The sequence below is a fragment of the Protopterus annectens genome, chromosome 4.part0 (genome assembly GCF_019279795.1).
Source record: "Protopterus annectens isolate FY-2018-M chromosome 4.part0, PAN1.0, whole genome shotgun sequence".
NCBI classification, from domain to species: domain Eukaryota; kingdom Metazoa; phylum Chordata; order Ceratodontiformes; family Protopteridae; genus Protopterus; species Protopterus annectens.
In genome coordinates this window covers 9,590,526-9,614,993 of record NC_056733.1, presented here as the reverse complement: position 1 = coordinate 9,614,993, position 24,468 = coordinate 9,590,526, and the positions used below count along the sequence as shown (strand labels likewise).

The 24,468-nt window shown below is 38.8% G+C and overlaps 1 protein-coding gene across 1 annotated transcript in view; it reads right to left on the bottom strand.

Annotated features, from left to right (window-relative positions):
- The window catches only part of LOC122799160 (uncharacterized protein C16orf96 homolog), a 791,156-nt gene that overhangs the window by 24,609 nt on the left and 742,079 nt on the right, over positions 1 to 24,468 (bottom strand). Inside the window, exon 15 of the mRNA XM_044068046.1 lies at positions 19,614 to 19,736. Within this exon, the coding sequence (XP_043923981.1) occupies positions 19,614 to 19,736 (123 nt within the window). The remainder of the gene's footprint in view (positions 1 to 19,613; positions 19,737 to 24,468) is intronic.

The following is a 24,468-nucleotide window of genomic DNA, read 5'->3' as shown; positions in this document are numbered from 1 at the left end:
TGTATCTTGTAGAGATTCGTAGTTATATTATACAAGGATATCAACTACCAGGACCTTTATAAGCCTATTCATGCAATCCAACCCAGTGGTGTCCCTATGTGTCATGGGCATTTATTAGGAGGAGGTATGTCAGAATGTTTCTAGAGGTTATGGGGGCATGTTAGCTTGGGCATTACTGTCTTCCTCTGTCTGTTAGAATCCTGGGGGACCAGACTCATGGTGAATTTCTGATTTCTCAAGGCTACGCTTAAATGGGGTTACAGAAGGACTATGCTTCACATGGATAGAGAGCCTGTTCCAGAGCATTCAGATGCTCTGTGACACATATCTGTCTTGCTAACATGTCTTATTTATGTCACAAGCAAAATTTAAATCCTTGGATCTAGTGGTTCTGATGCTATTCATTTTTGTAGATATGCAAAAGATCCATCAGAGCTGAATCAAAGGATGCCTTGTATGCCAGCCATAGATGTGGGCATTCTAGCCGTTCTATATGTCTTGTCAGGTACATGCAGATGGGGGCATTACACTCAATGATGGGCCTGATAAGGGCCAAATAAAGTGGCACTATGACTTCCTTAGACCTGAATGCCATGCCCTTACTTATTAGTTAGGTAACACATTGAAGGATTTTCTTACTACTTTGGCCACATGTTGGACAAAAGCCGTATTACTGTCTAAATATGTTATCAGATCTCTGACTACTGGGTCATCTCTTAGGGGTGTCTTATCGATGGAGTTAGCCTGGGTGGCAGTTTTCCCAAAAGACACTATAATGCAGTTTTTGGCATTAAGTTTTAGTTTGTGACTTTGGTGCCAGTCAATTTTCTGTATCAGACCTTCTTGTAAGATGTTTGCATCATGGGTGGAATCTATGATACCTCCCAATTTGCAGTCATTTATGAACTTGGTCAACCAAAGACCTCAGACATTAGCCTTTACCTCCAAGAAGTCGATGCCAAATAGGAGCATTCCAGGCACAGAGCTCTGTGGTACCCCCCTGGTGAATGGTGTCTTTGTAGCAGTCGTGTCACCAATCCTGACTTCCTAGGTCTAGTCTGTGAGCCATGTGGCTATCCAGCAAGTTATTAAGGGATTTTTGTCCCAGTTCATTAAGTTTGTCAACTATACCTATGTGGGAAATTTTATCAAATGACTTAGCCAGGTCCAGGTCGGTGGTAGGCACTATTTCCCCCTTATCCATTGCCTTGGTGACCTCCTGAAAAAGTCCACACAGAAAAATGACTGCTATGTCCTTCCCCTGACAAAACCAAACTGAGTTGGGTCCAGTGTCTGAAGCTTGCCTCTGTCTTTGTTGATCATTTCTATTATAATTTCATTGCATGGCTTTGCATATTAGACTAATCAGACTAATAGGTCTGTAATTTCCAGGGTCACTTGAGGGTCTATCCTTGGAAAGTGGGATAACTGTTGCAGTCCTCCATTTTCATAGTACAAAACCTGGTTTTGAGGCTATAGTTGAACTGTGATTCAAGTGGTCCTGATAGCTCATGTTTCACACTATTTAGGAGGCATTTCAGGATATTGTTGGGGTCCATTGAGGCTGCGTTTTTGGCCTTAGTGAGCACCATCAGGACCTGCTCCCTGTTAATAGTTGAGGGGGTATTCTAGTAGGTATTTCATGGGTGAGGCAAGGTGAAAGGGGGCTGAAGTTTGAGCTAATTTTATCGGCTGGCAAATTTATATTTCGCTCTGCTCAGTGAAGGTGGCACCACTGACCACCAGTTTGGTACACTGCCTTTGTGGTTTCGGACATAGCTGCAGAAGGCTCTGTGGTTGTCATTAGCCTGTGAAGCTATCTTGAGCTTGTAATTGGCCTTTTTGGACTGAATTATTCCTCTTAGTTTCCTGTTTTGTTTAATTAGAGAGCTCCTATCATTATGGGAGCTGCTCTTCCTGATTTTAGCTGTGACTTATTTCCTGTTGTTGTATACACTATTAAGGTTAGGATTCTACCAGTGTGATTTATTGTTAGAGTTTGTTTTGGGCTTACTTCTAGTAGGTACAGCAGCCTTTACACAGCCATTTACATTATTTACAGGGTCCCTGTGAACAATTCTGTATAGGTTGTTGTCAACTTGGGGTTGTGAGTGGCATTAAATTTTGATACACTATCAACTAATAGGGTGTAGTTTGCTTTGGAATAGTTCCTAACTGCTACAGGGTTTGCTGGGGTTACACATTGATGTTTATTGTGAAGGAGACAGTTTTGTGGTCTGACCTCACCAATGAGGATGTGACATTGTGTGTGTGTGTGGAGGGGGGGGGCAGAGCTCTCCCATATTGTTGAGTACCAGATCCAGTATGTTTGAACCTATCTGGTCAAGGGTATCTGTGTTAATAAAGTCCAGAAATCATTGTGCCTGCAAGTATGAGGCAGTATATATTTACCAGCCAATAGAAGGGTAGTTAAAGTCTCGCATGAATATATTTGATTTAATGATGAGTGTTTCCATTAGCTCTGGGTACAAGCTATGGGATTACAGGGACATAGATGGTGACCTGTAACTTGCTAGGATAGGGTATGCAGCTTTGTCTACGGTGATCTGCACAAGGATAAATTCAAGGGCATCATCCTGTTTAACCAACATAGAGTTATGTTTGTTATTAATATAAATTGAGACTCCTCCACCTTTTGTTCCTTCCTGTGCAGATGATGGTCTAAATGTGTGGATGGCACTGAGGCCTTGCACTGCTGGAGTACTTTCTGTGGATTTAAACCATTTCTTGGTAATGGCAAAGATGTCTATATTCTCCAAAATGAAGAGAGCTTGTAGGGTATAGAGTTTCTTGTTTAGGCTCCTAGCACTGAGCAGCAATACCTTTAGGTTTCTTTGGATTTTGTTTGCTATTTTGGTAGGTTTGTCAGTTTGGCATTGTCTAAAAAAGGTTCTAAGGTGGTAGATAAAGTTTTAGCCAATATTTGTAAGCCTAGAGGAGACAGGTGCAGACTATCCTTTGCAAAGTAACGAGGTTTGTTAATCATTTCCTCTCATGCTGTCACGTATTGAATCCCCCTGGAAAGACACCCGAAACTAAGCCAATTATTGAAGTCAGTCATCTTTTGTTTATACTGTGGCATCATCCTTGGTGAAGGTAGATACTGCTCATTGCAAGGAACATACCTGTTTGAAACACATATTCAGAGAAATCAACAATGTTTCTCTTTATATAGTTCAGGGAAGTACTTCTCAGGATGTTAACACTTACATGAACTGTGACAGAATCATACTGGTACCTGTGGTGTACTGACTCAAGTGCATGTGTATCTTGGCAGATCCTGGCTCCAGATAAGCAAATAACCGTTACCTTCTCATTGTTCAGTCTCGTGAGTGGGGCATGTGTGTGTCATACAATGGAGTCCCATATGACAACAGTCCTGGGTAATATTTTGACTTGCCTTATGGGCTTTGCTCTTGGCGCTGCATTAAGTGTAGGAGTATGTGTGGTGTTTGGTTTTGTTTTGGTGAGTGCTTTAGAGGTTGCTTGGGATAGGCATTCATTTTTATAGCCTTAGGAGCTCTTTGAGATTTCGGAGGATTGCTTTTTAGTGCCTCAGCGTAGGTTGGTCTATGTGTGTGGTGGACAGTACATTTGGTGGATGTAGTATGTGTGTGTTCTTGACAACCTTGTTTGTATACAAGATTTTTTCCTCCAGCGAAATTGTGTATGTGTATCTCTTGCATACCGTGTTTTTTTTTAAGGGTTAAATTGTTGCCTGTGAACATGAGACAATTGCTACATTGTCTCAGGATGCCCATATCTACAAATCTGGCTATGGAGACATTTGGAAATTGAATATCCATGTTGTCTGGACCTGTATTTGAGGGTGGGGGGGGGCTACGGTAGGTTGTGGACTGGGTTATGGAGAGATCTCATTGGGTGGTCTCTGGGCTTTGGCACTGCAGTAGGTAAGATTGTGATAAGATTTGATAGTAGTGCTGTTTAATATGCATACTAGCTGCTGTAAATTTTTCTCTGTGCAATGGCTTTGTTTTAGCCACTAAGTTATCGGTTTCATTTCAAAGGAAGTTTTGCGAATAAAGTTTACTTTCTAGCATTTGTGTCTTACAGGGGACTGCTAACCTCTTGATGTAATAACACCAAGCAAGACTGCTTGCAAGTGTAATGCTACAACAAGACTTAAACTAATTTGACATGGTAATTTCAACTATTAGAGACCTTTAGAATGGTTTAAAGGCAAAATCAACAAATGAAGCAGCATTACTCTAAACAGTTAATCAAAAAAACAATAAAATAAATCTCTTATCAGCCAAGGATGGAGGAGAATTAACTCAGGACCTCCTCAGAGTGTGGTGAGGGTGCCAAGCAGGTGGGAGCACTGGGAAAATGAGCAGTAGACAATTTGTACTAGTAATGGAGGTTTAATCAAATGCAGTACTGGTTTGCTGATTAGGCACTTAATATTATGGATGCAACTTTAAGCAGGTATATACAGCTATAAAAAGCAGTGAAGCACAAATCCTGAAGCAGAATTCACAGTACTGCCACTACTGCATTCCCACCACAGATGAAGGCACCAGGTTACTGGAATGCAGCTTTAAGTAAGTATACACATATATAAAAAGTACTGAAGCATAAAACATGGAGCAGAATTGACAATACTGCCACTACTAGACTCCTACCACAGAGTAAGGCACCTGACTATGCAGACATATACCAGTAACACTGTAATAACTGACTAAATGAGGCTCAAATCTAGCAGTAAATCATCACAGTCCTGCCACAACTGTGAAAGAAGTTACAAGATTGCGGCCCTAGACTGCATTTGAAATAAAAAAAAAAAACCTTTTACATATAATTCTACTTACTGAAGCAGAAGTGTAGTATAATGTATAAACAATGCAAAAATCATGCAGCAATACACAAGCCTCACACAACTGCAAATGAAGCTAAAAGACTAATCTCCCAGAACAAACCAAAAAAAATAAAAATGTAAACAGGTAAATGGACAAAAAGCAGAGGTGTCAAAAAAGTATCACCACACAGGTCACTATACGTGCAACTTAAAATATTTAATCAGAATTTAAATAAAAAGCCTTTTCTTTCTTCCCATTTAATGAATAGCTTGTATCTCACATCTGTCAGAGTCTTGAACAAAAGACCTTTGTTATATTTAAGGCAGGTAGTCCTCCCCCAGGAAAGATCTATAAGTAATGGATTCAACAGAATACATCACATAGGCAAGGAGTTAAAGTTGATCTTGCTAACCATATTATTATTGCTGTAACACTTCTATGGTGTTAGTGACTAAACAAGGGAGGTGGCTACTTCAGTAAGATGCTTGGAGGCTTCCTGCTTGTGAGAAGTGTTGTCAAACATAGATCTTGTCAAAGGTGAAGTCCTCCAACATAAGTTGTAGTTACATATCACAGTGACTTCCCCAGGGTAAAATCTCTAGAATATAAATGTTAAATAGAAATTCATAAATGTTTATTCCTGGCTTTGTAGGCGTTACACAATATTCATTATAATACTCAAGATTAATGTATTAGTAACAGTTTAAACAGATACATGGATAGATAATTATTTTGGAGCTGGAAGTCATTTCAGAAGTTGTTTGAGACCCGGCTGCAGTTTTTGAATAAAATATTATTATGAGTGATGCATTCCTTAGTCTGCAAACACTTTTCTACAAAAACGTATTCTGTAATACCTAACTGAGGAGGGGCAGGCAGAAAATGAGAAACTTAGTTGGTACACTGTGTAATGAGAAGTATTAGTGCTCTTCTGTGAAATACTAATGGGTCATACAATCCATTAGTGCAGTCGTACTAGTGGTACACTGTGTAATGGGAAATATTAGTGCTCTTTGGTTCATAGGTTCATAGGTAGGTACTAGGCTATTAGCCCTAGGGCCTATATTAGCCTAACCAAAAAGGTACCTTGGCTTTCGCCACCCAAGAAAATTATTTTCCTGTGCCCCTGTCGAGCAGAGTCACATAAGTGATCCCTGGGGTGAATTTCCTATTTCCCATCCAGTCATCAAGATTTTTCTTGAAGAGTGCTAATGAGGAGCTCTGTTTGACATAGATAGGTAGTCTGTTCCAGAGTATGTGAAGTCTCTGGGACAGGAATCTATCACTCCAGCATGTTCTGTTTATTGTGGTGACAAGGTTTAGGTCCCTAGAGCATGTACCTCTGAGGGATTGCGATTTCTTTAAGTGGAGCATGTCCAACAGCTCTGGGTTTGACATAGCTTTGTATGTTAGGCAGAGATCGCCTCTGAGTAGGCGATATGCGACATAGTAAAGCTGGAGTTTTTTGAGATGGTCTGCGTAGGGCATCTGTTTGAGGCCAGTAATCCTCTTTGTGAGGTATGTCTGTGGTCTTTCCAGTTGTTGTAGATGTCTTGTGAGGTACATACCAAAAGGGGCGTTGTACTCTATAATTGGTCTAATGAGTGATGAGTAGAGGGGAACAATGACCTCTTTTTTTCTGGATGAGAAATCTTTTGTGATGAGGTGAGCCACGTAGAAGGATTTCCTGACCACTGTGGCGATGTGATTATCAAAGGAGAGACTACTGTCCACCTGTGTCCCAAGGTCTCTTATCACACTTTCGGCATTAAGTAGACTACCACTTATGTGGTAGTTCATGGGTACAGAGTTTTTACCATAGGGGATGACAATACACTTTTTCGCATTGAGCTTCAGGCCATGGCTTTGACACCAGACATCTGTCTCAGTGAGGCCCTTTTGTAGTATGTCCACAACATTAGGAGTTTCGATTATGGCTCCTAGTTTGCAGTCATCTGCAAACTTTGTTAGCCAAAGACATTCTGTGTTAGCCTGTACTTCAGAGAAGTATATACCAAACAGGAGAGGACCAAGGACTGAACCCTGTGGTACTCCACTTGTCACTGGTCTGAAGTCGGATTTGGAGTCTGCTACTTTCACAGTGTGGGTTCTGTCCATGAGCCAGTTGGCAACCCATCTTGTGACATAGGGATTTATACCTAGTTTAGTGAGCTTATCTATAATTCCAGAGTGGGGGATGGTGTCAAAAGCCTTGGCGAGATCTAGATAAGCTGTGTGAACCACCTTACCCTCATCTATGGCTTTGCTGACTGCTTCAAAGAAGTCAAGTCAGGTTTAGGAGACATGATCTGCCTTTTACAAACCCAAACTGGGTAGGGTCCAGAGTTTGGAGATTACCAATGTCTTTGTCTATGAGGTCCATGATGATACATTCCATGGCCTTGCAGACCAGGCTCGTCAAGCTAATGGGACGGTAGTTCCCTGGGTCTGCCATGGCTCCCCATTTGTGGAGTGGGATAACTGTTGCGGTGCGCCATTCAGTGGGCACAAAGCCTGAGGTGAGGCTATAATTGAACATGGTACTTAGGTAGGGTGCCAGTTCATTCTGTAGTTCATGTAGAACGCAGCCTGGGATATTGTCAGGTCCCATGGATGCTGTGTTCTTGGTTTGGGGAGTGTGTTTTTTTAACTGTGCAGCCGTGATTACAGGAACTTTGCATTCTTCCGGTATAGAGATGGGCCCTCTAGGGGGTGAGAGGGGGGTGAAGCTAGCTGTGAAAAACTAATGGGTCATACAATCCATTAGTGCAGTAGTGGTACACTGTGAAATAGGAAATATTAGTGCTCTTCCGTGAAATACTAATCGGTTATACAACAGAGTGGTGCAGCAGTACTAGTGGTACACTTTGTAATGGGAAACATTAGTGCTATTCTGTGAAATACTAATGGGTCATACAATGCAGTAGTGTGTTAGTACTAGTGGTACACTGTGTAATGAGAAGTATTAGTGCTCTTCTGTGAAATACTTATGGGGTCATACAATGCAGTAGTGCAGTAGTACTAGTGGTACACTGTCTAAAGGAAAATATTAGTGCTTTTCTGTGAAATTCTAATGGGTCATACAATGCAGTAGTGCAGTGGTATTAGTGGTACATTGTGAAATGAGAAGTATTAGTGCTCTTCTGTGAAGTATTAATGGGTCACACAATGCAGTAGTGCAGTAGTACTAGTTGCACATTGTGTAATGAGAAATATTAGTGCTATTCTGTGAAATACTAATGGAACATACAATGCAGTAGTACTAGTGGTACACTGCGTAATGAGAAGTATTAGTGCTCTTCTGTGAAATACTAATGGGTCATACAATGCAATAGTGCAGTAGTACTAGTGGTACACTGTGTAATGGGAAATATTAGTGCTCTTCTGTGAAATACTAATGGGTCATACAATGCAGTAGTACTAGTGGTACACTGTGTAATGAGAAGTATTTGTGCTCTTCTGTGAAATACTAATGGGTCATACAATCCATTAGTGCAGTAGTACTAGTGGTACACTGTGTAATTGGAAAAAGTAGTGCTCTTCTGTGAAATACTAATAGGTCATACAGTCCATTAGTGCAGTAGTGGTACGCTGTGTAATAAGAAATATTAGTGCTCTTCTGTGAAATACTAATGGGTCATACAACAGAGTAGTGCAGCAGTACTAGTGGTACACTTTGTAATGGGAAATATTAGTGCTATTCTGTGAAATACTAATGGGTCATACAATGCAGTAGTGCAATAGTACTAGTGGTACACTGTATAATGAGAAGTATTAGTGCTCTTCTGTGAAATACTAATGGGTCATACATTGCAGATGTGCAGTAGTACTAGTGGTACACTGTGTAATGGGAAATATTAGTGCTCTTCTCTGAAAAACTAATGGGTCATACAATGCAGTAGTGCAGTAGTACTAGTGGTACCCTGTCTAATGGGAAATATTAGTGCTCTTCTGTGAAATACTAATGGGTCATACAATCCATTAGTGCAGCAGTACTAGTGGTACACTGTGTAATGGGAAATATTAGTTCTCTTCTGTGAAATACTAATGCGTCATGCAATGCAGTAGTGCAGCAGTACTAGTGGTACACTGTGTAATGAGAAGTATTAGTGCTCTTCTGTGAAATACTAATGGGTCATACAATGCAGTAGTACTAGTGGTACACTGTGTAATGGGAATATTAGTGCTTTTCTGTGAAATACTAATGGGTCATACAGTCCATTAGTGCATTTGTGGTACACTGTATAATAGGAAATATTAGTGCTCTTCTGTGAAATACTAATGTGTCATACAACAGAGTAGTGCAGCAGTACTAGTGGTATACTTTCTAATGGGAAATACTAGTGCTATTCTGTGAAATACTAATGGGTCATACAATGCAGTAGTGAAGTAATACTAGTGGTACACTGTGTAATGAGGAGTATTAGTGCTCTTCTGTGAAATACTAATGGGTCATACAATGCAGTAGTGCATTAATACTAGTGGTATACTGTGTAATGGGAAATATTAGTGCTATTCTGTGAAATTCTAATGGGTCATACAATGCAGTAGTACAAGTGGTACACTGTGTAGAGGGAAATATTAGTGCTATTCTGTGAAATACTAATGAGTCATACAATGCAGTAGAGCAGTAGTACTGGAGGTACACTGTGTAATGAGAAGTATTAGTGCTCTTCTGTGAAATACTAACGTGTCATACAATGCAGTTGTGTAGTAGTACTAGTGGTATACTGTGTAATGGAAAATATTAGTGCTTTCTCTGAAAAAATGAATGGGTCATACAGTGCAGTAGCACTAGTGGTACTCTGTGTAATGAGACGTATTGTGCTCTTCTGTGAAATACTAATGGGTCATACAATCCATTAGTGCAGTAGTAGTAGTAGTGGTACACTGTGTAATGGGAAATATTAGTGCTCTTCTGTGAAATACGAATGCATCATAGAATGCAGTAGTGCAGCAGTACTAGTGGTGCATTGTGTAATGGGAAATATTAGTGCTGTTCTGTGAAATACTAATGGGTCATACAATGCAGTAGTGCAGTAGTACTAGTGGTACACTGTGTGATGGGAAATAGTGCTATTCTGTGAAACACTAATGGGTCGTACAAGGCAGTAGTGCAGTAGTACTAGTGGTACACTGTGTAATGGGAAATATTAGTGCTATTCTGTGAAATACTAATGGGTCATGCAATGCAGTAGTACTAGTGGTACACTGTGTAATGGGAAATATTAGTGCTATTCTGTGAGATACTAATGGGTCATACGATGCAGTAGTGCAGTAGTACTTGTGGTACACTGTGCACTGGGAAATATTAGTGCTCTTCTGTGAAATACTAATGGGTCATGCAATGCAGTAGTGCAGTAATACTAGTGGTACACTGTGTAATGGGAAATATTAGTGCTATTCTGTGAAATACTAATGGGTCATACAATGCAGTATTGCATTAGTACTAGTGGTACACTGTGCAATGGGAATTGTCAGTGCTATTCTGTGAAATACTAATGGGTCATAAAATGCAGTAGTGCAGTAGTACTAGTGGTACACTGTGTAATGGGAAATAGTGCTATTACATGAAATACTAATGGGTCATACAGTGCAGTAGTGCAGTAGTACTAGTGGTACACTGTGTAATGGGAAATATTAGTGCTATTCTGTGAAATACTAATGGGCCATAGAATGCATTAGTGCAGTAGTACTATTGGTACACTGTTTAATGGGAAATATTAGTGCTCTTCTGTGAAATACTAATGAGTCATACAATGCAGTAGTACTAGTGATACACTGTGTAATGGGAAATATTAGTGCTCTTCTGTGAAATACTAATGAGTCATACAATGCAGTAGTGCAATAGTACTAGTGGTACACTGTGTGATGGGAAATAGTGCTATTCTGTGAAACACTAATGGGTCATACAAGGCAGTAGTGCAGTAGTACTAGTGGTACACTGTGTAATGAGAAGTATTAGTGCTCTTCTGTGAAATACTAATGGGTCATACATTGCAGATGTGCAGTAGTACTAGTGGTACACTGTGTAATGGGAAATATTAGTGCTCTTCTCTGAAAAACTAATGGGTCATACAATGCAGTAGTGCAGTAGCACTAGTGGTACACTGTGTAATGAAAAGTATTGTACTCTTCTGTGAAATTCTAATGGGTCATACAATCCATTAGTGCCGTAGTACTAGTGATACACTGTCTAATGGGAAATATTAGTGCTCTTCTGTGAAATACTAATGGGTCATACAATCCATTAGTGCAGCAGTACTAGTGGTACAGTGTGTAATGGGAAATATTAGTTCTCTTCTGTGAAATACTAATGCGTCATACAATGCAGTAGTGCAGCAGTACTAGTGGTACACTGTGTAATGAGAAGTATTAGTGCTCTTCTCTGAAATACTAATGGGTCGTACAATCCATTAGTGCAGTAGTACTAGTGTACACTGTGTAATGGGAAATATTAGCTCTTCTGTGAAATACTAATGGGTCATACAATCCATTAATGCAGTAGTACTAGTGGTCCACTGTGTAATGGGAAATATTAGTGCTCTTCTGTGAAATACTAGTGGGTCATACAATCCATTAGTGCAGTAGTACTAGTGGTACACTATGTAATGGGAAATATTAGTGCTCTTCTGTGAAATACTAATGGGTCATACAGTCCATTAGTGCAGTAGTGGTACACTGTGTAATAGGAAATATTAGTGCTCTTCTGTGAAATACTAATGGGTCATACAACAGAGTAGTGCAGCAGTACTAGTGGTACACTGTGTAATAGGAAATATTAGTGCTATTTTGTGAAATACTAATGGGTCATACAGTCCATTAGTGCAGTAGTGGTACACTGTGTAATAGGAAATATTAGTGCTCTTCTGTGAAATACTAATGGGTCATACAACAGAGTAGTGCAGCAGTACTAGTGGTACACTTTGTAATGGGAAATATTAGTGCTATTCTGTGAAATACTAATGGGTCATACAATGCAGTAGTGCAGTAGTACTAGTGGTACACTGTGTAATGAGAAGTATTACTGCTCTTCTGTGAAATACTAATGAGTCATACAATGCAGTAGTGTGTTAGTGCTAGTGGTACACTGTGTAATGGGAAATATTAGTGCTATTCTGTGAAATATTAATGGGTCATACAATGCAGTAGTACTAGTGGTACACTGTGTAATGGGAAATATTAGTGCTATTCTGTGAAATACTAATGGGTCATACAATGCAGTAGTACTAATGGTACACTGTGTAATGAGAAGTATTAGTGCTCTTCTGTGAAATACTAATGGGGCATACAATGCAGTTGTGCAGTAGTACTAGTGGTACACTGTGTAATGGAAATATTAGTGCTCTTCTCTGAAAAACTAATGGGTCATACAGTGCAGTAGTACTAGTGATACACTGTGTAATGAGAAGTATTGTGCTCTTCTGTGAAATTCTAATGGGTCATACAATCCATTAGTGCAGTAGTACTAGTGGTACACTGTCTAATGGGAAATATTAGTGCTCTTCTGTGAAATATTAATGGGTCATACAATCAGTTAGTGCAGCAGTACTAGTGGTACACTGTGTAATGGGAAATATTAGTGCTCTTCTGTGAAATACTAATGGGTCATACAATCCATTAGTGAAGCAGTACTAGTGGTACAGTGTGTAATGGGAAATATTAGTGCTTTTATGTGAAGTACTAATACGTCATAGAATGCAGTAGTGCAGCAGTACTAGTGGTACACTGTGTAATGGGAAATATTAGTGCTGTTCTGTGAAATACTAATGGGTCATACAATGCAGTAGTGCTAGTGGTACACTGTGTGATGGGAAATATTAGTACTATTCTGTGAAACACTAATGGGTCATACAAGGACGTAGTGCAGTAGTACTAGTGGTACACTGTGTAATGGGAAATATTAGTGCTATTCTGTGAAATACTAATGGGTCATGCAATGCAGTAGTGCAGCAGTACTAGTGATACACTGTGTAATAGGAAATATTAGTGCTATTTTGTGAAATACTAATGGGTCCTATAATGCAGTAGTGCAGTAGTACTAGTGGAACACTGTGTAATGGGAAATATTAGTGCTCTTCTGTGAAATACTAATGGGTCATACAATGCAGTAGTGCAGTAATACTAGTGGTACACTGTGTAATGGGAAATATTAGTGCTATTCTGTGAAGTACTAATGGGTCATACAATACAGTATTGCAATAGTACTAGTGGTACACTGTAATGGGAATTATTAGTGCTATTCTGTGAAATACTAATGGGTCATACAATGCAGTAGTACTAGTGGTACACTGTGTGATGGGAAATATTGGTGCTATTCTGTGAAATACTAATGGGTCATACAGTGCTATAGTGCAGTAGTACTAGTGGTACACTGCAATGAGAAGTATTTGTGCTCTTCTGTGAATTACTAATTGGTCATACAATGCACTAGTGCAGTAGTACTAGTGGTACAATGTGTAGTGGGAAATATTAGTGCTCTTCTCTGAAATACTAATGGGTCATACAGTGCAGTAGTACTAGTGGTACACTGTGTAATGAGAAGTATTAGTGCTCTTCTGTGAAATACTAATGAGTCGTACAATCCATTAGTGCAGTAGTGCTAGTGGTACACTGTGTAATGGGAAATATTTGCTCTTCTGTGAAATACTAATGGGTCATACAATCCATTAGTGCAGCAGTACTAGTGGTACACTGTGTATTGAGAAATATTAGTGCTCTTCTGTGAAATACTAATGGGTCATACAATGCAGTAGCGCAGCAGTACTAGTGGTACACTGTGTAATGGGAAATATTAGTGCTATTCTGTGAAATACTAATGGGTCATACAATGCAGTAGTACTAGACTTAGACACTAACTTTACTATAGTGCTGTGCTGTATATTATTAACAAGGTTACACAAATCAGTACTGTGTATTATTTGGTGTACTGTGTAATGGAAGTTCTGCATAGCATTATTCATTGATACAAGGGTTATTCTATGACACCTAAACTATGAGTAGATAAAGAATGTAAACGTATTTGGTGCAGTATACAATAAGAAAGCTACATATTGCTATTCTCTGACAAACACTACTCTGAGATACCCAAATAAAAATAGGTTTGAAAAACCAACATGTAGAAGCTGTAAAGGGGCTGTCATAAGAGTCACGACTGTCTTTTTAGATGACTGCTTTTTGTGCAATATTTTTACTTTAAGCTGATTTTCACCGCAGTGTGTTGTATTGTATGAGCAAGCAGTGCACTTTTCCCCCCTTTGTCTCTACTGTGGTGTGAACATGGAGATGGTATATATATATATATATATATATATATATATATATATATATATATATATATATACATATATGTAGTTTCGGGGGTATGGGGGCTTTCACCCTAGGAAAAGTCATTTCCTGTTTTAAAGATTTTTATCTCACTGTTTTCAAAGTAAATATTTAGTAAGCATTGAGCTGGGAAAATATCATCAGTGGCTCTTAGCTAAACTTCATCAAAGGTATTGCACTAACATTAATGCTGTAGTGTTAATTTCCTTTCTTGTGTTTGCACAATTCAGAGGTTAAATACAGAAAGAATGAGAAATTTATCTGATGCACTAAATATTTGGAAAGCCATATAGTGCTTCTCAGTGATATTAATCTTCATATTGTGAAACCTATTTTGTGGATAATGGGAAAACGAAACTTTTTTTTGCGGTATGTAATGAGCAAACACCCTACTGGTAAGTGATATTCTAAGGCAAATGACTGGGATGCATAAAACAGCATATTGAGGCTGTATTAAATATATTATACTAATTTCCATAATGTCTGTTTCCTTTCTTTTTTCTGTGCATTACGTATTAATGTACATTGGGATAGGAAACAAACTCGACAAAGTAGTGCTGTGACATTTTGTTTTGCCTTTTTTATGACAGGGAAGCAAACTGCAATGTTTTACCTTATTGTGGAAAATATATTTGTAACTGTACTGTTGAATGTAAAATATAATGCCACAGTGGTACGGCGGTAGCGTTGTTACCTCACAGCAAGAGGTTCTCCCGTTCGATTCTCGGCATGGCTTGGGAGTGCCTTCTGTGTGGAGTCTGCATGTCCTCCCCGTGGTTGGGTCGCGTTCGAAAGACATGCGTGCGTAAATGGGCGTGCCTTCGTTGAAGGTTGGGCGTCAAGCTGGCACCTCGGCGTTTCGTAAAAATCTACTGCTAATCATTAGCAGACTGGAGTTCCGCTGTGGTGACCCCTTACCGGGAAAAAGCCGAAAGACAAACAACAACAACTGTTGAATGTAAAAAATGGTCAGAGACTGTTAGCAGGGAAGAAAATGTTGGCAACTGGTTTCAGTTTCACTGCACAATGTGCTTCCTCATTAATATTAATGATAAATGCATTGTAATTGCACTGCACTGCTCATGCATAGTAATGACGCATATAAAGAAGTACTCAATATGCAAGAGAAGATCTTTTGAAGTTGCACTTATCTGTGTCAAAAGATCTGTTTGTAGTTGTAGTCATCTGCACACTGTGCAGTGGAAAAGCTCTTGGTGAAGCAACATGTGTCTGCGCATGCATGCAATCCAACAAACAAAAAAAGCAATCACTGAGTCAAGTAGTTTTCAAAGGCGTCACAATGCAACACAATAGAACTAGAAAACAAAAACACTACTTACTATTTCTGATGTGGACCATTTATTAAATATTGACAAGCTTTTGCCCTTCATGCAAGACCTGACAAATTCCTAGGTATGGAGAGAAAGCTTGTGAGCATTAAAAGAAAGCTCAGCATTGGATTCAGTGAGCTCTACTTTTTCCCCCTCAAATTAAGTACACAAACACAATTCTTTCTTCTTAGTTCTTGAAACATAAACATTCTAACTTTCCTTATTTGAAAAGCAATGACCTTACCATAAACAAGGGAAGGCTGTCATAGTCAGTATCTCACTTGGTCCCCATAAATCTTGTAAACTGCTAGGACTTTATATTCCTCCCAGACAACCTATCGATGTGGTTGAAAATACCCTAATCTGATTAGTGAAATAATATCAACTCTGAGATACTTTATGACAGATATGTAAATATTGTTTGAACTTGCTTTTTCTTTACCCATCACTAGTTATGGGCAAAATGAGCTAACTAAAATAATTAGCATGTTATATGGTTTACAAACATTCCAGAGAATTCAGCTTCAGTACAGACACGGAGTTTAGACCATATCTGCTCTCTGTGTTATTTTTAAAGCCTCCTGACCTGACATTTATGATCTGCTCTAGCTTCATGTTCCGAATTAGTTGACAACTCTTCTGTACCATATCAATAAGAAATTAATAATAATAATAGTAAAGTAAATATACCAAAATGCACACTGGCTACTTATCTGTCAAATTTCAACTCTCTGTGATCTTGGATGATTCTGTTAATGACCATCACTTTACATTTACCGTTTTTAACTAAGGAAAATTCAACAAAGCATAACACACAACATATGAAGAATTTGCATGACAAATCTCTAAATCAGTGTATCCATATCTTAGACTGCAGATACAACAGAAGATGCCAACCCTGGTTGAGGCAGTATGTTAACTTTGTCCAGCTACTCATGGGGATCTAGACAGCATAGTTTCTGTTAAGGCTTTTCGAGTTAAAATACCTCTTGTCTATGCATGTTGGGCATCCTGAAAGCATTTGTGGCTAAATGAGATAGAACCTTGGTCACATACTTAAAAAGTAGAACTGTGGCCTCACTAGAACACTGTTTAACACTGAAACCAAGTGAAAAGAGTCCTTTAGAGATCACATCAAGGGTTAGTATGACTGTGACATGCTACAAACAAAATAACCTAAATAGATTTGGAGATATAATTTGTCACTATACTCTGTATCCTGCAAACTGCTAAGAGGTGACCTGTGTCTGGCATACCAGGCATCCTCCCACCCATTACTGATTTACTGCACATCAGCCAGTCAAATGGCATCAGAAATACTGAGTATATGGATCTAAACCTCATCTGAAACATCAACAGAATGGTTTGGAGTGACAGGTATATTTTGCAGAAGATATTGCTGATATGGAACAGACTCCCCATCCACATAAAACAAAGTTCATCTCTGTCCATTTTCAAGCATAACTTAGATCTATGGATAGCAAACAGAAAATTTACCCCAGGACTGCCCCCATTCTACTAATGGACAGATACAGCTCCAAAATGCTTCATCTCATGCATAGGTTCCCTCAAATTATCTATGATATGATCCCAGTTATTCTCATTAGAGGTAACATATAATTATTGACCATGGGATGGATAAGGCTAATCTGTAACCAAATGGGATAAGCATTTCAAGCACAAAATGGGAAATTGGCTAGGCTTAAAATATCCCACAAGGGCAGTTAGCCTAGTACTTACCTATGAACCTAGAAACCTATAACTAATAATCTCATGTGACCAGGAAATAACACTCCACCCTCCCTTTCTCCTTCTGAATTTAACAATCTCACAATCCTCATCTGGTGCTGGAAACATTGGATTCCAATGAAGAAAGTTAGCGTATATAGTCAGCCTTGTTGTTGAAGAAGGAGAAGGTCCTTATTTTGACCCAGATGAACTGAGTTTCACTATTAGCCTGGCTGCTGAAGGAGGTACCTACAGAGAAGTAATAATGATGCACCAATTACTGGCGCAGCTCAGGAGAAGGGGCAAACCCTAATCTGATTAATGAAACAATATCAGCTCTGAGATACTTTATGACAGGAGCTCTTCAATGAGTTTATAAGTGATAAAGATACTCTACCAGGCTCAGTCCTAGTACTCCTACCCTTTAGCTTGTATGTTATCTTCCCCTGGCTAATCTGGTAACCTCTTTGTGATTCGGTTGATGACTCTGCTGTTCTTTATTTAACAAGTAATCAGGAACTAGCAGGTAACCAACTACATCCAGATTTGTCACTATTTTTGAAATGGCTTAGTGAGTCCCACCTCTTTTTCAACACAACCACAATTAACGCCATATTGCTTTGTTGCAGTCACTATAATTAGAACAATTTTCCTGAGCTCTAAATCAGTATGACTGTTGACAACCTTCCCCACACTCATAAAATACAAAGCTTAGCATTTATACCTGATGCTGCACTTTCATTTTAAAGCCAAATTAATGTAACATAAAAAAAAAACATTGCAGTTAGCTACTAAGAAGTTTATTCTAGGTCAATACTCCGACATCACAAGCAAAACCTTTATCTTCTCTTTTACACCTCGGACAATGTATGGCTGCGTCATTTATACTGGTCTGTTATCCTGTCTCCTGACAAAGCTAGAAAAAATACCATAAATATGCAAAATTCCTACTTGGATTTTCACCCAGTATACACCACTGTGATTTACTACTATCCCTCAGAAGGTCATCATTTACACACAAGCTTCATTGTTCTCTGTCAAATAATGCCTAACAGTCCACAAACTCCCAATATTTCTTACTCATCTCAACACTTCACAAAGAGGTATCACCCCTTGCTGAATGTCAGATAAATGGATAACCACTTCATTAAAATGGTAAGAAGCTGCAACTCCTACTGCAGTAACTCATTCTGGAACTGTATTAGCCGCACCAGAATTTTTTTTCCTTTATGGTTTTGCCCCATATCTATCAACCATTAAACCACACTAAATGGGATTTGAGCCCATTGGTTCTATTATACTAGGTATTTACAACATAGAAGCAAGAGTCATCCGGGGTTGGGGGAAGGAGACCATCATCCAGGCAGCTATGAGGGTGCTTTATGCTTCTATCTGTGCAACATCATCTACACACCAGCTGTGAATGAGGTGTGCCTTCATCCTAATGGTCAGATCAAGATGGTTTTCTCCTCAGAACGTGGGCCTATAGAGATCTTTCCTTGTCTGTCCCTGGCTGTGGCTCTATGTGACCTCCTTCCCAATCTGTGAACTGCATCAAACTGGCTGCATGCTATGGAGGCATATATTTTAAGGCTTTGGCCCTACTCTTGCTGGCTGACATGAGTCCCCATCTCACCACAGGGGCTATCTGTGCCCTTTCCTGATCTGTGCATGCTCCACATACATGTTCCCAAGGTCTATCATCAGTGGCTTAGGAAAGCCAAGATCACATTTTCCCAGACTGGGATGCACAGAAACAAATGGCTGCCAGCTAACATGAGCCATTAATTTCTCACCCTCCTCCACCCGGTTCTTCCATAGGTCTTCCAGCACATGAGTTGCTATGTGAACTCCAGTTGCCTGGTTACGAAAAGGGCTTTAGCCCTCTGTGTCATTGTATGAGGTATATGGGTTCCACATCAAATCACTTCCTTTCATGAAAGCAGTATTTATATCTCCAAAAAATCTTTTTATAGTCATTATATCAACCTGGTCAAAGTGCATATATAAAAAGGAGAATCATTTGACTCATAGCCTGACAATGCTGTTTTTGTAAAAAATATTCTGTGCTTCAGACACTGGTATGCATACTGTTGTTTGTTATTTTGTTATTGTTTGTGTCTTATACAATCTGTTTTTTTGCTATATTTCAAGTTCTCATCTTGCTAATTACTTATACACATGATGTCCAAAAAATATTGTGCTTGAGATTGTTACTTCTTTTTGTATTTGTATTATGTGGAACTTTTCTTCCTAGGCCTATCATAAAAAAAGTCTACAATTCAACTGGACATGCTTATCAAAATACAATTAAATAAAATAAAACAAAATAATTGAAAAACTCGAGACATAATGCCCTTCCCTTTACTCTGTGCAAAATGCTTACCTGGGCGGCTGCGAGGGGATACTTTGGCACTTTGAGGACGAGCTGGTGGACTGTCAGGGTCTAGGGAAGTGGATTTGCAGATTGATGAGTTGGAAGGGTTCACTTTGGTTTTAGGAGGTAAAACTGTAAAATATCAAAATATGGTTTAATCACACATATGCTGTAACACTTCCTAAGCCATACTAGTAAAGAAACACTTTTACACAGAGGCACATCCTTTAAGAAGAGTAGGGTAGTATGGAAAGGACTTCTGGATGAAATGTGAGAATGAAAACTGTAGTTGTGATGTGGCAGAAAGTAGAGGGAGAAGGAGGCAGAAAAGACAGGTGTATGAAGATGAACTGTGTGTGTGTGTGTGTGTGTGTGTGTGTGTGTGTGTGTGTGTGTGTGTGTGTGTGTGTGTGTGTGTGTGTGTGTGTGTGTGTGTGTGTGTGTGTGTGTGTGTGTGTGTGTGTGTGTGTGTGTGTGTGTGTGTGCCTTTAAGAAGTTCTGTTCTATCTGTAATGTGCTGGGATGTGTGACTCTTGCAGTAGGTTCAATGTCTTACTCTGGGGAGCAAAGAAGGCTAGTAAATTACAACTTCATAATTTCATAGCTTTTTCAAAGCATGCTTTCAGCATAATGGTTAGCAGTTCCCAGCTCAAGAACCATAGAAATGCTGTAAAATGTACAGTGACAGTTACACAGTTTATCAGCTTGGAATCATGGATACCATGTTCAAATTTTGCTTTAAACTTTGCTCCCAACAATCACAAATGTTCCCTATGTGCCAAATCTGACATAAAGTAATGGCACCTACACACACACACACACACACACACACGTGTACACACACAAAATGCATAACAACGGGCATATTATTTCATTGCTGAGCTTCAAGATACTCATATGGTAGTATTAGAGATGTAATTTACTCCTGTTCTGGTAGCAACACTATTATTATTTATTTTACATTTGTTGACCGGGTTAGTCTGACTGAGCTAAGTAGCCCTTTTTCAGCAGAGGCTCAGGGAGAAAAGCTCCACAGTTTAACAATTTTAGTGTTAACAGTGTCAGTGGGTTACAGTCTATACATACAATGAAATACACTTTATAAGAAAAATAATAATGGAAAAAAAACATAATAAGCATACATAAGAGAAATTATTCGATACAAACATTTTCAATAGACAGTAAACTATTAAGCATCACAGTGAAAGAGACCCCCATAATATGCTAGCAGAAGTTAAAACACATCAGACTGTGATCAGGTATGCTGATGATGGAGACAGAAGAGTTTTAACGCATTGATCCTACAGCATGCTACATACTACTGGGGTTTAATTTGGCTAGGAAAGCACCCCAAGATCAGTGCCAAGTAGCATCCATTGTTTGCTTGCCTCTTTCCTCTTCTTTATCAGTTACCTGCTGCTCTAGTTGGAAACAAGGTAAAATTGAAGACTTAATCTTTTTCAGTCAGCATGTAGAGAAGCTAAGTTTTCCTTCATGTCATTTTTTCCCTACTAGCCTTAGCTTCTCTAGATGCTGACTGAAAAAGATAGGTGTTTGTTTTTACCTTGTTTCCAACTAGAGCAACAGGGAAAAAAGACATGAAGGAAAAGAAGCAAGGTTTGCAAACAGTTGGGGTGTTGATTTATTTTTATTTAATGTCTGGCAGCTGTTTTCATGAGTTATTTGTTTCAGTGCTGTCACTGACCAGGACTGCTGTCATGGTAATTACACTGCAGACTGGTGGGCAGTCACCAAGCTTCTTTAAAGTTCAGATAAGACACACACAATGCTTCAGAGGAGATCAGCTGTTGGTTTTATCCAGGATGGAGCATGTGTTGATTTCATTCAGCCAAGATGAAGCTTTTTGTGTGCATGACAGCAATACAATGAATGAATGAATCAATGGATAAAATGCAGTTCAGAAAGTATGTGGGTGAACATCCATTTTTTGAACTGCACTGCACATCTGCCTTTTCATCCTTAGAGCACTGATTTTATCATATAAGGAGAAAAAAAAAGATCTGATATTGTTATTAAGGTTACAGCAATAGAAACACTGCATGCATGCAACATGAATTACAGAGATACTCAGGAAGCATTTTTTGCTATTATTATTACTTCATAAATGTACAAACTTTAAAGTGTGTGTGTGTGTGTGTGTGTGTGTGTGTGTGTGTGTGTGTGTGTGTGTGTGTGTGTGTGTGTGTGTATGTTCATACACACATATATCAGTAATTCAAATATAAATGAAAAAAACATTGCTGTACACATACACCAGTACTGAGCACTCATTGTATAATGCCACACATTATAACCATAAGAACACCAAACAAAACTTGCATGCACTTCTCACAACACACATAGGACCACACTACAGAAGTGAATAACACAAACTTCTCACCAACTAATGTACTACCTAATGGGCTAAATCACACAGAGCAACCTGCCACTCCACTTCAAGATATGTCACACAGCCCTCGCTCTATCAAACTGCATATTTTAAAAACAACCTACAAATCCCCTAACTGTAACAAGAATGACTGTTAAAGCCAATGATTCAAAGCAAGCACAGTTTAACTTCGCAAATAGCACGTAACTGCTATTATTCCACTATGTCTCAATATACAAGCTGTACTATTCCTCTCCAACTCATATTCCCCACATTGAAACATTGTCTACTTACTAAAGCAGTAGCAGTACACTTAAGTAAGTGATGTAACCTTAAGTAAGTGATGTAACCAGCAGCAGTACACTTAAGTAACTTATGTAACTAGCAGCAGTACACTTAAGTAAGTTACGTAACTAGCAGCAGTACACTTAAGTAAGTGACATAACCAGCAGCAGTACACTTAAGTAAGTGATGTAACCAGCAGCAGTACACTTAAGTAAATCATGTAACCAACAGAAGTACACTTAAGTAAGTGATGTAACCAGCAGCAGTACACTTAAGTAAATCATGTAACCAACAGCAGTACACTTAAGTAAGTGATGTAACCAGCAGCAGTACACTTAAGTAAGTGATGTAACCAGCAGCAGTACACTTAAGTAACTTATGTAACTAGCAGCAGTACACTTAAGTAAATGATGTAACCAACAGCAGTACACTTAAGTAAGTGACATAACCAGCAGCAGTACACTTAGGTAAGGTACGTAACTAGCAGCAGTACACTTAAGTAAATGATGTAACCAACAGCAGTACACTTAAGTAAGTGACATAACCAGCAGCAGTACACTTAGGTAAGGTACGTAACTAGCAGCAGTACACTTAAGTAACTTATGTAACTAGCAGCAGTACACTTAAGTAAATCATGTAACCAACAGCAGTACACTTAAGTAAGTGATGTAACCAGCAGCAGTACACTTAAGTAAGTTACGTAACTAGCAGCAGTACACTTAAGTAAATGATGTAACCAACAGCAGTACACTTAAGGAAGTGACATAACCAGCAGCAGTACACTTAGGTAAGGTACGTAACTAGCAGCAGTACACTTAAGTAAATGATGTAACCAACAGCAGTACACTTAAGTAAGTGACATAACCAGCAGCAGTACACTTAAGTAAGTGATGTAACCTTAAGTAAGTGATGTAACCAGCAGCAGTACACTTAAGTAACTTATGTAACTAGCAGCAGTACACTTAAGTAAATGATGTAACCAACAGCAGTACACTTAAGTAAGTGACATAACCAGCAGCAGTACACTTAAGTAAGTGATGTAACCTTAAGTAAGTGATGTAACCAGCAGTAGTACACTTAAGTAACTTATGTAACTAGCAGCAGTACACTTAAGTAAGTTACGTAACTAGCAGCAGTACACTTAAGTAAATGATATAACCAACAGCAGTACACTTAAGTAAGTGACATAACCAGCAGCAGTACACTTAGGTAAGTGATGTAACCTTAAGTGACGTAACCAGCAGCAGTACATGTAAGTAAGTGACATGCTTATCTATAACTAAATGCAGATCTGAAACTCAACATCATTTACACAATCCAACATTTACTTACAATTCTGTGTTACAATGACACATTAATAATACCCATCCAGCCTGAAAAATCAAGATGCAAGTGCCTTTGCAGGGGCAGGGCTTGGCTACTTCACCCACACTCCTTACCTGTGATTTTGATCCCGTGACTTATCAATTCAATGGTACTTGCAATTGATAAGTGCACTCACCACTCTGTAAAATTCGACAATGACAATCTCGTTGGGTAGTACTTGGAGTTTAATGTTTGCCATGAAACTGGCTTGCTTCTTGAGATATACACTCATGGACTGACACAATGTGACTTTAAGAAATTGTGAGATTAGGCTAAGGCTAACAGTCTCACTACTATTATAGATAAAGAACAGATCGGCCCTGGCTTTTCTCCAACATTTATTTTATACTACTGTAGTGAGTATCTGAAATGCCAAACTTGTATTTCTTTGTCTGTATTTTTTCTGTAAAGTACACTTTTGTAATTTAGAAAAAGGAACAGAACATGCTTCCCATTGATTTCTGAGAATTTGATTACATAATTTAAATATCATTCTGTCCACTAATTCAGCCAATAAAATTAGCTACCTTAACGTAATACAGTCAATAAAACAATTTTTTCTTCAACAGAATTCATCATGTAAACTGTATTCACACAGTTAAAAACATAAAAAGCATTGCATATTTCCTGTGGTAAACTTAAACAATTTGTGCCCGTCTTTTTAGTTCACTAGAAATAGAAATGTCATTCTTAATAGCAGGTGGGCTAGACGCATATGGTCTTAATTGCTATACAATTCCTTTATATAGTAACCTAGTGTTCCAATCTCTCCCACCCGATAAACTGTAGAGTCTACCTTCTCTAATATTGCAAATTTAAAAATCG